The sequence below is a fragment of the Convolutriloba macropyga genome, chromosome 3 (assembly GCF_964194025.1).
Source record: "Convolutriloba macropyga chromosome 3, txConMacr16.3, whole genome shotgun sequence".
Lineage (NCBI taxonomy): Eukaryota > Metazoa > Xenacoelomorpha > Acoela > Convolutidae > Convolutriloba > Convolutriloba macropyga.
In genome coordinates, this window is record NC_134470.1 from 14,188,182 (window position 1) to 14,202,149 (window position 13,968).

The 13,968-nt window shown below is 35.8% G+C and overlaps 1 protein-coding gene across 1 annotated transcript in view; it reads left to right on the top strand.

Annotated features, from left to right (window-relative positions):
• Positions 1-878: 878 nt before the first annotated feature.
• The window catches only part of LOC142335970 (putative Na(+)/H(+) antiporter nhx-9), a 47,008-nt gene continuing 33,918 nt past the window's right edge, over positions 879-13,968 (top strand). The window contains exons 1-2 of the mRNA XM_075384393.1: positions 879-1,297; positions 9,766-9,951. Of these exons, the coding sequence (XP_075240508.1) occupies positions 1,225-1,297; positions 9,766-9,951 (259 nt within the window). The 5' untranslated portion in view covers positions 879-1,224. The remainder of the gene's footprint in view (positions 1,298-9,765; positions 9,952-13,968) is intronic.

Consider the following 13,968-nt stretch of genomic DNA (forward strand, 5'->3'; position numbering starts at 1 on the left):
ACATGCTAAGTTGCCTGTTTTTTGCAATTGCGTTTTAAAACTTAGAGGGAGAAAATGTGATAAAAGTGTGATATCGTGACAACTCTTTTTCTTGTGAGATTTAGATGGCGTTGATCAACTTTACATTAGACTACACTCCTTGACAAAATTAAACGCACAAAATGCTGTTTTAACTGCTTGTTTTAGAAGCCATTTTTAGTCAACAAAATTTGAATTTATTTTTTTTATTTCAATCGACGCATAATCATCAGAATTTGAGCAGATCTATTCAAATCTGTTCAACTTGCTCTAGCCTCCATTTTTAAACAGGATTTTGTACTGTGATTTCAACAGCTTTATGAGCAAGTTGAACAGATTTAACGCGTGACTCAAAATACAGCGGTTTATGGAAAACTGACCAGCTTCTATCTTGAATTCTTCTGTAATTTATCAGTTTATCCAAAAAATAGATATGTTCAAATTCTGATGATTATGCGTCGATTGATATAAAATTTAAAAGAAACTGCCTGTTGACTAAAAATGGCGTCTAAAACAGGCAGTTTAGCATGTGAAATAGCATTTTGTACGTTTAATTTTGTCAAGGAGTGTAGTCCAATGTAAAGTTGATCCAGGCCATCCAAATCTCACAAGAAAAAATAATTGTCATGCTATCACTTTTTGATCACTTTTTCTCCCTCTAATTATTAACGAAAATTTGCAAACTCAATCATAGTTGAACAAACGTGAAAATATATCATATTTTGAGACCACTTTCTTGTTACTGTGAAACTTTAGATTGGAATTTCTTGTAAATGGACATTGTGTTTTATCTGAATTTCAAAGCTAGGCGAGAGGACTGGTTTAGGGGATCGGATAAATGACATAAAAATTGTTTTCAAATTGTGATTTTAAGTTGGAGTAATCTTGCATCAAAAGCTGAATTTTTACTTTGTTAAAATAGGGGGTGCTAACTTACTTTTGCCGTTCAGTATATATGACTTGATTCTTGTTCCAGATTCAGAATGGTTGGATATAACTAACAACTACGCATGCTCTGTGTTTCATTTATCTTGCCCCTCAAGTCAAATGCTGTCAACTTAAATTATTTGATGGCTTATGCATGCTCCGACAGCCTCTGTAAAATTTGCCCATGGCATACAGCAATAACATAAGAGAAGTCAGTCAATGACGTGAAAACATTCGAGTTGATTTTTCTGATGCAAGTGATGCTGAAGGAGCTGCAGAATGAGTGATGATACGAGAACAGTCGTTAATCTGTCAAACTTTGGTCTCTATAACTTCTCAGCATTTAAGAAAGGTTGGTTCGAGTACGTTTACTTGTGCAGGATCTGTTGTATATCCATATATGACTTTCAACTTCAATCGTCGTTGCAATTTGATCGCGTTAATTTATAAAGTGTTAAGGAAATTGGAGCAGCAAGCCGCGGACTACGTAGAAACATCAAAAATATAAACAGTGATTGAAACAAGTGGAATATTATATTTTAAAAATGCCGCCCTTTTCCAATACAAAACGCTAGATTGTTTGTTAACTGTAGTAAAATGCGATACAAAAATCCTAACACTCATGACAGGGAAAAAGTTGAAAGCTTGCCATTTTTCTTTTCCAAATGGAATGTATGCGAGGCCGGCTGGTTTTCTTAGTAAAATTTTCACTTTTTGCTTACATATAGTAGAGAAAAACGAGAAACACCATGGCCCTTGAGGCTAATTTTGAGTTTTATGAATACTTCAAATATTTTTAATAGCCGCACAGCGATAGCTGGGGCTATTATTGGCCTTCTCTTGGTTTTTTACAATTCAAAGAATTTGAATTGTATTGGGGCGCTGTCTTTTTTTTTAAGATCTGTTCACACATTTTCATGATTTTTGAAGTCAAATTGGAGTGGTGATTTTGGTCTTGCCGATACAGGAAATGGAGCGAAAAAGCGAGTGGTTTTGCGGCGTGAATTTTTTTCGCTCTAAATTTAAAGTAGAGTAAGAAAACGGTGTTTGAACAAGAATTCGTTTTCTCGCTAGTGGTTTTTTGTTCACATGTGGCAATTTCACTTTGATTTTTACTGGTTTTTTTTCGTTTTTTTTTGGATCGGATTTTTTTCTAAATGGTTTTTCCAATCCATTCACAGCTCATTCTAGGCCTAGTTTTTGTTTGAATTAAATTTTCATTTCTCGCTATTGGTTTTTTGTTCACATGCGGCATTTTGACATTGATTTTCTGTTTTTTTTCTTATTTTTTGATCTGATTTTTTTAAAAATGGTTTTTTCAATTCACTCATAGTCCATTCGTGGTCTAGTTTTTCTGTTTAGTCAATGAAAATTCTTTGAATTGTACGTCAGGACTTGTCCTGCTATGTTTTTTTATTTCGTCGTCATGATTTTTGTTACGACCATATGACGTCACAGCCATTTTTTGTTCATTCGTTCATGCAATTTCAACTGAATTGCATGTGTGACGTCGTTTTTCGCTCTTAGTGGAGCGAATTTTTTTGTTCATGCGCGTGACTAAATTTTTGGTCAAACTTGACTTACCTCACTCTCAAAAATGACTTCCTCACTTTGAAATTGACTTTTTTTTTACTTTAATTCAAAGAGATAAGGTCAAATGGGTGTGTGTCACTCTAAATGAAGGTTATTTGAGAGCAGCTATTAGAGGCAGCAAAAACTTATACAGATTTTTAATCAAAATATAACAGATCAGCCTTCAATGAAAAGACGAATTTTTTTGGTCTGTCTTTTTTATTGTTTTGAGACTGCCGATCTACGAATCTATTGCGGCTATTTTCGGCTATTATATTAATATATATTGCGGCTATTATATTGCGGCTATTATATTAATTATACAGTTTCTTGAAAAAATGTTATGAAAATGTAGAATTATAAGTATCTTCGATTATACAAATTTGATTAAAAATGGAACTTTTCCTTAGTATTCAAAAGATAGAAACTGAAAAACACAACGTTTCTACTTTTAACGGGCTCTTTCTAGTTTTATTACCAAATTTATGATGAGCTGCTCTCAAACGAAGTTTAAAGCAATTATATTAGTCCTGTGGTCTTTCTGCGATTTATTGCTTGGCCAATTTTTTGTCTGGCCCATTTGACTTTTCGTCCTCAAAGACGGGAGAAACAAGTAGCACCCAGCGTGCATTATGTGGCCTTGCTGCTCCCTTAGAGCCTTACGCCATACTAGTCTCATTGCATGCGGCCGGCCGAAACTGTATTTGAAGACAAATTAATGGTGTGAAGGGTGGTTCTGAATCTTGAAGTTTGACTCACACTAAACCCCGCAACCGCTCGCCTCCATCTTTCTCCAGCTGGCGATTTGAACCCCCTAGTTATTTGAGCCCCCTCCCAACCCTACCCCACCCTCATCACTTGGCCTACATCCTCAATGCAGGACCCCCGACTCCACTCTCCCCCACTGATGCTAGCATCCCTAAGCACGAGCTGGATACTACCGAAGCCAACCGCTTGCTGGTCGTTTGATGAGCGTGATTCACTCGACGTTGCTTGCTGTAACCAAAACAAATGTTATCGAACATGAGAATCGAAAAAAAGGATTCAACTTCTTCCGTTTTCTGTGAAATATTGAATGAACTTTTGACATATATTAACATGTTTTCTTCAAATGACTCAAAAATAATGGAATCATCAATTTACAGTGTCGAACTGTGTGAGATAATGAACATACGAAAAGGTCAACATTTCATTAAGAAAATTGCGAAGAAGTTTAATTTCACACTTACTCTGATTTGTCGCAATTTTATTTCTTTGATTGGTGTACAAAGTAAAAAGTTTTTTTAAAGGTAAGGCATAGGCATAGGGATGAAAATGAAAGACAACTTGACAAAATTATCAAGTCTGATTTTATAATTTCTCGTTATTTGGTAATTTATTTTATGAAATTTTAACTGGACCTTGAGTGAAATTTATGGGTAAAGATCTGATCAGTCGAGCATATTTTATATAAGAGAAAATTTAGATGAGAAAAAGACCGGTACTTATCGTTTTGCTACTTCTAGTGTATAAACTGATTGCTGCATTTTCATTGCTCTCGATTGAGAAGCAATTAGTGTAACCGTGGTTTTTTGTGCAATTTTTTTGCTTGACCATTTTTGCGTTTTTCTTCTAGATTAATCTTTGACTTCTCAGGTGACTTGTCACGCACTTCTTGATTTGAAGTGATTTCAGTTGCTCTCACTCCGAAATAAAGTTTGTTGTTCAAACATAACCGATTGTTAGAGATACAATGACTAGGCCCTGATAGCCGAGTTGTTAATGCCTCTGTCGAGGTGATGGGACTCAGGAGGTTGGGGTGTTAGACCTATAGCAGTCTGATGTTTTTGCACCCATAAAGAAAAATTGATGCCAGTGATTGCTCTTTCTGAAACTTTCTGAAACCGCTTTGTTTTGCTAAGTAATTATCAATGCACATGGTCAGTCGTGGTTTTACATATTTTAAAATATCAAATTTAGGGTTTGATTTTTTTCAGTTTTTGTATTAAAGAATGTAAAATCATGGTTGCTCTGGAAAAAGTGCCTGAATTTTACCTTTGCAAAACTGATAGTCAAATGAGTTTTTCCTCTCAGAACAAAGATTAATATTTGACAAGCTTGAAACGTATGATGAAACATCCAGTGTAACGTACAGTCTCGTACAAGCCGTCTTCTTGTTCTACTTGCAAACAGTTGCTACAATCAATTGATCAGCTGGACTGATAGTGACTGTATGCACTTGCGGAAATTTGAGTTCTGTTTTTACCGTTTCTTCAATTTTTGATCCGCTCACTTAATTTTTCAGATACATTTGTAAATGTTTCTAGATTTAGTGTTTTGTTCAGTCAATGAAAAGGCATTTTCAATTAATTGTTATTATGGACTGCATTAAAACTACATCTATTAAGACGACATTCTGTTCTATCCTTAAGAATCGAGCGATTTGGCCCTTTTTGGACTTTTGACGTAAAAAGCGTTGCTTTTTACGTCAAAATATAACTTGGCCAAGATCATGAAGAGTAGTGTAAAGATCATGAAATCTCAACATGCACTTCTATCAACTGTCAGGTTCTACCCTACTTCTGATGTTCAGTATAGATTACTGTCTCTAATTTTTATGGAGAATTTCCACTGTACATGTTTGGACGAGGAATTGGCAAAGAATGAATTGAGGCGATAGTTGTATCGTTTTTGGGGTTGCATCGCAAAAAGTCTTACTATAGGAAAATTTCTGCCATCTGTGTTAAGTATTTAGATCTCTTTGGCAGAAAAAAGAGTTTGAAATTTATATTCTCTCTATGCACCAAAGCACCGGATTTCGTGAGTTGCAATTAATGATATCAATTGAGGTTTGGCATGGCGCCAATGCTTGCAGGACCCTTAATGCCTTGAAGTTATTTTTGATGTTAATATTTTTTTGTAATTGAATTTTTTAGCTGACCTGCAATGACCGCCTCATATAATGGAAACCTATCCCAAGTTAGCTTTTGAAACGGTTACTTCTAGCCATAAGTTAATTATGTGTATGCAAACAACAATTTTTATCTTATGGAAGGATGAGCTCTGCAAAAGTTCTTCTCTTCTGTACTTGGCGGTTAATTGTACGCTCAGTCAATCAATCTTTTGATTATCTTGATTGGCAAAAGCTAAAGAGTGGCGAAACAGTTTTTGTAGAACTTTCCTTGTACATGTTTAACCGTGCCCGATAACTATAGTTCTGCAGAGCAAGAATTAGTTCTCTGCTGTTGCTTTGATTGACAGACGACGTGTAATTAAATTATGACTTTGACCTTTCCAAACGGGAAAAAAGTAGCGCCCAGTGGGCATTAAGTTTCATTAGAGACCCTAAGCTTTAAGAGTATATCAAGTGCGTACAGTGGTGCAGCTGCCGGGAAGGCCTGAATTCAAGATAATAAGTTCATTTTCTGACACCAAAATGGGGCAATTTTTCACGTTTTTGTCATTTTCCGATTTTATCAGTTTTAAATTGAAGTTTGTCAAAATTGATAAAGGTTTTTTTTCAAGACATAATTACTATTTATGGCCATTTTAGGAGCTATAGGGCTTGGTACTGCCAACATAAACTCGCAAAATGATAATAATTTGCAATATTTTTTGAGATTTTGAAAATTTGCAATTTATGAGTTTTCCAGGCTCAGGTGCTATTGGAGGCCCTAAGCTGGCTTTAGTAGTCTCTGAAGTGCTTAGAGTGCTCAACGTGCTGAGAAGGCCTAAATTAAAGGTGAGAAGGTTAATTTCTGTAGTTTTGATTCCAAAAAGGTTCAATTTTTCATCATTTTTTGTTCGCGTTTTTTTGTTGAATACGTATCACAAGAACGTTTTAAGAGCTCATTAAGCCGCCTTGCAAGCCCTAATTGTTATTTCTGTCTGTTTTATGCTCTGTAATTTGGTAATGCAAATTTGAGTTTTTTGTTCTTTCGGGGCCAATGAAGCATTTTTCGAGCTTGAAGTTTGTTTACTGGATGATCTCTACACACGATGGGATCTCACGAAGTATTTTTAAGTGATATAGCTGCTAAATTTGTGGACATTAGTGTCAGGAACTTGAGCAAATTTATGTAGTTCTTGTTAATTTTATAATTGACGTTTTTTCTTATAGTTCTTGCTTCTGTTTGCCTCTTTTGTGCAGCAAGATCTCTGCTAGCATGCATGTAAAATTCTATAAAGATTTTAGCAGGAGACATCTGGTTTCGAAGATTAACATATGAAGAATTGGAAAATTTTGCGATGATTTTTCTTTGTGTTTGACTGAGCTCAAGTACTTGAGGTTGGTGTTGTGTCTGTGCAGGAACTTTAACATTACATTCTGTGTTAAAAATTTTGAAGGTAGAAGCTTTGTTAGATCTTGGTTTCCAACACTTTAGCTTTCAACACCCTGATCCTAAAAGTATATACACTTTGAAAGCTATTATTTCTGTTTCTCTGAATTTCAGATCCTACTTTTATGTTTCTGGCAATACTCAATTTGTCTAATAGTCAGGTACAGTGATTTTTAGTATATCATGAAATTGTTTGGATTGTGTTTCAGGACTTGGCCGGGTGTGTTTAATTGCTCTCAAACGAAGTTTATAGCAATTATATTAGTCCTGTCGGTCCTTTTTTAATGCCATTTTTCGCTTGACCGATTTCTCGTCTGACGCTTTTGACTTTTCGTCCTCAAAAACGAGATAAACAGGTAGCGCCCAGCAGGCATTAAGTGCTCCTAGAGCCTTTCAGCTCTGTTTTAGCTCAAACTGTTTTGGAGACTTAAACTTATGGTGTGAAGGGCGGTTCTTAGAGTTTGAAGACACCCCCACTGTTGACCCCCCCCCCCACTATTGCCCCCATCCCCCCGCCACCACGTTGTTGCACCCACCCCACTGTTGCCAACCCCATCCCTCACCATCAGCCCCCCGGTGCACCCCCAGCCCTTCCCCCGTGGCTACGTTCGAACAACCGATCGCTAAAAACCCGCAATTTTATACTAATTTTCACAATTTTTTCCAAGCTTTATGAAAGTTTGTCATTTTTTGAGATTTTTAGGTTCTAGGTGTCAAGGAGTTTTATAATAGGTTACTGCATAGCTTCTAGTGGTAGTGGAATGGTTTCAGCATTTGAACATCACGAAATATAGCATTTTCTTGACAAAAAGTGCACATTTTTTCAATTTTTTGACATTTATTTTTCATTATTCACGTCTTTCCAGACGCACTGGCCAGAAAACGTCCTTATGGGTTTGATAATAAGTTACTGAACAAATATTGTTTGCCATGGTTTAGTTTTCAATTTTTGAATGACAAACTTTTTATAAAACTTTTTTTTATAAAACTTTCATAGTTTTCAAGTTTTTTGAAAATATTTGTCAGTTTTTAGGTTTCTCTGGCCTCAAAGGCCAAGGAACCTCCTCTAGGGCTTGACGATAGGTTACTGTAAAGTTTCTAATTGTAATGGAATGCTTGTCAAGATTTCAACACCACAAATTTTAGCATTTTTTATTCAAAATTTGCTATTTTCGATATTTTGACCTTTATTGTCTTTATTTAGGTTTTTCAGCCTAACAGAAAATCTCCGTTAGGGTTTGATAATAAGTTACGGGAAAATGTTTTTTAGTCATGGATTAGTTTTCAACTTTTATTATCACAATTTTTAGCAGTTTTTTATGCAACTTGCAATTTTTTACAAGATTTTTGAAGTTTTTTGTCATCTTTAGGCTTATCCAGCCTCAAGAGCCACATACTTTCCTCTACGAATTGATTATAGGCTAATTCATGGCTTCTAAATGTAATGGGATGTTTTTCAAGATTTTTGTATCAGCAATTTTTAAGAAAAAGTTTGCAAATTTTTTTTTAAAGTTTCTTGAATCTTTTTAAATTTCTGTCGTTTTTTCTGGCTCCAGGGTCCTAGGGCTTGATAATAAGCTGTAGCATAGTTTATAGGACTAATGTAATGGGTATCAATCTTTTAATGACTCCAGCTTTTGCAGTTTTTTGATAAATTTTATTTTTTTTTCAAATTTTCGAAACTATTGTCATGTTCCAAATTTATGGTTCTTTATGAGCCAGTGAAACTATTAAAAGCTTGAAATAGGGATAATGGATAATCTTTTGAGTCAATGAATTGGTTTTGAACATTTTAATATCTTGAAATTTTGCAACATTTTAAAATTTGCAATTGTTTTCAAAGTTTTTGACTTTCTGTCCTTTTCCGAGTTTAACGATCATTTCTGGGCAACGAAGCTTTTCAAGTCTTTCAGATAGGTTACTTGATATAACTCCAGAGACAAAAAAATATTTAGAACATTTTCACTGCAAAATCTGGAAGCTTTTTAAAAATTTTTTCAATATTTTGCAAATTTTTAAAATATCAAGTCGAATCAAGCTAGAGCCAGCCTCACTGAACCCTGGCTAGCTACTGACAAAGCCAACCGCTCGCCTGTTGTTTGAGAGCAATTCGCCCGACGTTAATCGGTTATGTTTTTTATTTCGTCGAATAAAAATTTGTTTTTTAAACCTCTTTTTTGCCGCTTTTTCGACATCTTGCTCGAACTCTTTTTGACTTCTCTAGGCTAGTTCCATTCTTTACGCATTCTGCTCAAAGTTCTTTGAAACAGCAGTTGCACAGCAAGGCAATCTAGAGTGAACATAATCAGTATGGAAAAACGAAATCAAAAATAGAAGCGGGATTAACCCATGAAGCTCAATTTTAGATGCCGGCTACTTGAAGTTTGTTCTTTATTACCGGTCTTAATTACCACCTCTAATACTCATTGGTTTTGATGCCCCGTTGTCCTATAATCCTCTCAATAATAAACTGCAATATGTCGGACTGCGAAATGAAACCAAATTAGATCGCGCTTTAAGAATGTTTTACAACAATCTGTATTTCATTTTTTGTTTTTCATTCCCAATCGGGGTTACGGGAATCAATGGCTTGTATTTTTCGGCAATCTGCAGGGTTTGTTTGCAATTAAGACGTTTCGATTATACAAAATCTAATTATAAATAGTAACTGAGGCCTGAATTTGGTTTTTCATGCAGCTTACCATCAATGTGTTGCTTGTTGGCTCTGATTTTTTTTTTTGTAATTATCAGTTTGCGATCAGATTTTTCTGCTTTTTGTGTGTTTCTATGTTTTTGAGTTTTTAAATGTTAAATTTGCCTTTTAATCTTTGCTTCTTTGTAATTGGGTGAATACTTCGACAGTTGGCACTTGCCAACTTGAAACAAGGAATTAGTTGAGGTTAGCGTTTGGTCGCACTTTACATTTCAGGGCAGCATAAGCAAGTGCACCGATACCACCCACAATGGGAATACATCATTCTGAATTTCGACGAGGTGAAGGTGCCGCTGTTGGTTACCATATTTCTTCTGGTAGCTGGAGGCATGAAAACCATTTTCCACTTATCAGGAAAGCTGATCAAAATTGTTCCCGAAAGCTGCTTGCTGGTGATACTTGGTGAGACTTTGTTTATGAACAAACATATGTTTTTGATATGCGAAAAATATGTAATCGAAAGTCTTCGAATGTGCCCTATTTGATTGATACCTTTATTTTAATTACGCTCAAACGCAGTTTGTAACAAGTATTTGTTAGCAAATGAATCTTAGCGGCCCGAGGGACTTAGTGCCCAGACACGAGGGCGCTTGGGCCCGAGTGCTGAGCACCAGGCCCGAGGGGGGCTAAGATTTATGTGCTAACTTATTTAGAGAACCAAAGGGTACGAAGGGGGTTAAACTTTAATTATAATTGAAATTGAGAGTACAGTTTTGCAAATTATTAAACGAGAAGTTTTCGTCACCTTATCTGTAACACCCTATCAGAAACTTATTCACAAACATTTCCAAAGCTAATCAAAAGGTTGCTGGGAAAAGGGGTTGGTGGGGGGGGGAGGGGGTGGGGGTTCGAGAGTATTTGGAGAAGCCTTTTAAAAGTTGTGAATAAGCCAAATGTTTCTGTTTCCAAGGCGAGGCAAGTGCTTTCGTTTCAGGTTTTGATGGGTAATGTCAAAAGTATTAGTGAGTTTGGCCTCACCGCCAAAAATTATGTTTCCTTACTGCAAGCGGGCAGCTAAGTTAGGGCCGCAAAACTTAGCATTCCTTTTTTGCACGTGCCTCCAAGTTTTTAGCGACCAAAAAATTCGTACCCTGGGTTCTCTAATTATAATAGTCCTGTTAAAACGGAATTAACAGGTTGAGCATGGAAGGCATTAAGTTGCTAAGCAGTTCTCTCAGAACCTTACTCCCTAATAATCTCTAAGTATGCGATTTTTGGAAACTTTGAGGTGATATAAGTTCTTGGCGTGAAGGGCGGTTCCCCCATTCCCCTTTTCATCTCACCTCACCCACCCTCTTCAACCTCATTTCCACCCGTAACCCAGCACGTTTGAGGACTCGTGGATTGAAGTGCGGTGCTCCCTCACTCTTTGGTCCCCCTCCCGCCCTGTTGCCCCCTTTTCCACATTCCTCCAGAAATCCAGTACGCTCGCCCCCACCCCCATGCTCACCCCACCACGTCAATTAAACAGATTCACTACGCCGCATGTAGCTACTGATGAAAACAACCGATCGCCAGTTGTTTGAGAGCAATTCCCCCAACGTAAGTCGGTTATTGTTTATTGTTTGTTAACGCTCTGTTTAACAGCTTTGACCGTTAATTTCAATGACTTCTTTTCTATTTAGCACATTACAGCTAATTTGCGTAATCAAGGGCGCGTAAAAGTCTTGTGCCCACTAAGCGTGAGATCTGAAACCGCAGCTCTCGGCTTCCTGATGAAACCAATTTTGATTTCTACCTCCATTTCCAAAGTTAATTTCATTGAACTGCTTCTTGAAGGTTAGGTTTTGAGGTGTAATTTATCTTGCCTCATAACAGTTTTTGAATTTATAAGGTGCCAAAAAACTTATTTTTGGCCTTCTCTTTTTTACAATTAAAAAAATTGAATTGTATTGGGGCTGTCTTTTTTACGACTCGAAGAGGCGTTATGGTTTTCTGTCATTTCTGCTTTTGGGTCAATTGCGTGACTTTTCTCTTTCAAAAAAAGTGACTTCTGAACTCACTTATGGAACTTTAAATTTTATGAACATTCACTAATTAAATGTCAATAGTGTGCATCTAAGTAGTGCCAAACTTATTTGCCCTAATTCCTGACTAAGTGTCTTGAGTTTTAATATCGAATAATAACTTTTAAAAAGGTCCATTGGGGCTTTTTCCTTGTAGAGCAGATGTGTTTCATAAAAATGACAGTCCGACTCAAACCCAAAAATTCTAGTGGTCTTTTAAAAAGCTTGTGGTCGATCTGTCAATCTTATTTCTTTAGTTGTTTCAATTCATGGTAGGCCACAAGCGTCTATCGCGGCTATTTTCCGGCAATCTGGCGGCTATGTTTTTTTTTAAAAAGTGAGAAAGGAAACCGGAAAGTCAGGGAGTGAAAAAAGTTTTAAAAATTTATTTCGCTAATCAATTTCGAAGAGCAGAGAAAAGAGAGTGGTTATTTCCTTCGTGCCTTTTTTTGAAAGAGCGAGAGATGTAGGTGTAAAAAAATTTTCATTGAGCAAATGAAATTTTTTTGTTCGTGTTTCTTTTTGAAGCTGTTTATTTTTGGTTTTAAGTTTGTTATGTTGTCTGATGGCTTATTGTAGACAAAAGTAATAATATTCAGCCTGTTTTAATACCTTTTTGTAAAATTTTTTTCGTAAATAACGGGAATTTAACACTAATTTGAGGGTTTTTCAACCATATTACTGATTTAGTCTACTTTTGCAATTTTTAACCCACAGTATCATTTTATTTAATTAATGGTAAATGAAGTAAATCGTCATGTTTCTAAGCTCTGTTTACTACAAAGGATACAAGTATCTTTTGCTACTAAGTTCTCTTTCTATAAAATTTGACAAAAAACGAGAAATTTTACACAACTTTTTTCATTCTGATTTCTCCTTTGTTCGAATTAAAATTGTCTGGAAGCTCATTAAAGCTTAGCTTTTTTGTAGTTAGAATACTAGTTTTCATTACATGAAACAACGTTTTGTTTGTATTTGTACTTGTTTTATATGAAAATTAAATTGAATTTTACTAATTTTTCATGTTAATTTTTTTGCCGAAATTTTTGTTTTTCTACTTAAACTTATTGTTCTCTCTGCATTGATTCGTTCTGCGTTGAGATGTTAGCTAATTGAAAAGTCAGTTTTTTGAGGTATACGACTTCGAGTGGATTCTGGACTTCTTCTGGCCATATTTTTTTAATGATCTGTTCACACATTTTCTTGATTTTTGAAAGCAAATTGTAGTGATAATTGTAGTAACAGGAATTGGGGCAAAAGGGCCGGTAGTTTTTTTCGCGACCTTTATAATTTTTTCACTCTTATTTTAATTTAGAGTGAGAAAATTGTTTGAACAAAACTTTGCTTTCTTGCTTGTTGTTTTTTGTTCACATGCGGCAATTTTTCTTCGATTTTAGCCGTTTTTGTGATGGGATTTTTTTCAAAATGGTTTACCCAATCCGTTCATAGTCCATTATTAGTGTAGGTTTTTTGTTTGGTCAAGGAAAATTCTTCGAATTTTTTCGGGACTTGTCATGCTGTTTTTTGATGTCTTCAAGATTTTTGTTGCGACCATGTGACGTCACAATCGCTTCAAATCTGCCTTTTGTTTAGTCGTACTTGCATTTTGAACTGAATTGCGTGCGTGACGTAAGTTTTCACTTATAACGGAAAGAGTTTGTTCTTTCGGTTGATTAAACTTTTGGTCACACGTGACTTACCTCACTCTTTAATGCGACTTCACTCTGAAATTCAGTTTTCTGTACTTTAATTCCAACAGACAAGGTCAAGTAAATGCGTGTCACTCTAATTGAAAGGTATTTGAGAGCAATTATTTGGAGCAACAATATATTTTGCAGATTCCTAATTAAAATATAACAACTCAGCATTTAATAAAAATTCTCTAGTCTGTTTCTTTTACTATCTTTTTGAGACTGCAGATCTACGAAGCTATTGCGGCTATTATCTGGCCACCTGCCAGCTATGTTCAATCTTTTTTAATTGCTCTTGAACGAAGATTGAAGCAATTAATGAAAACGTGTGTGTCTCTATGCGAAATTGTCGCATGGCCGTTTTCTCCTAGATCATTTGTGATTTCAATTCTCTGGTGGCTTTTACGCGCTTGTCGAATTAATTTTTTCATGATATAAATTGTTTTAGCTCAAAAATTGAACCTGTTGCTAAAACAAAAGCGATTGCAAGATAAAATTGCACAAGGGGCTGATTGCCCAGTTGTTAATGCTTCAGTCTAGCATGCCTGAGATAGATGGTTCGAGGCCATCCCTAGACAGTTTTTTGCACCCATGAAGAAAATTTTATTACAACCCATCCGAATTAAACTGCGCCGCCTGTCCTTTTGAGAGCATTTTGTCCGATGTTAGTCGGTTTATGTTTTTTTTATCAGTTCTAATTAGAGTTTGTTTTCGAAGTTTCC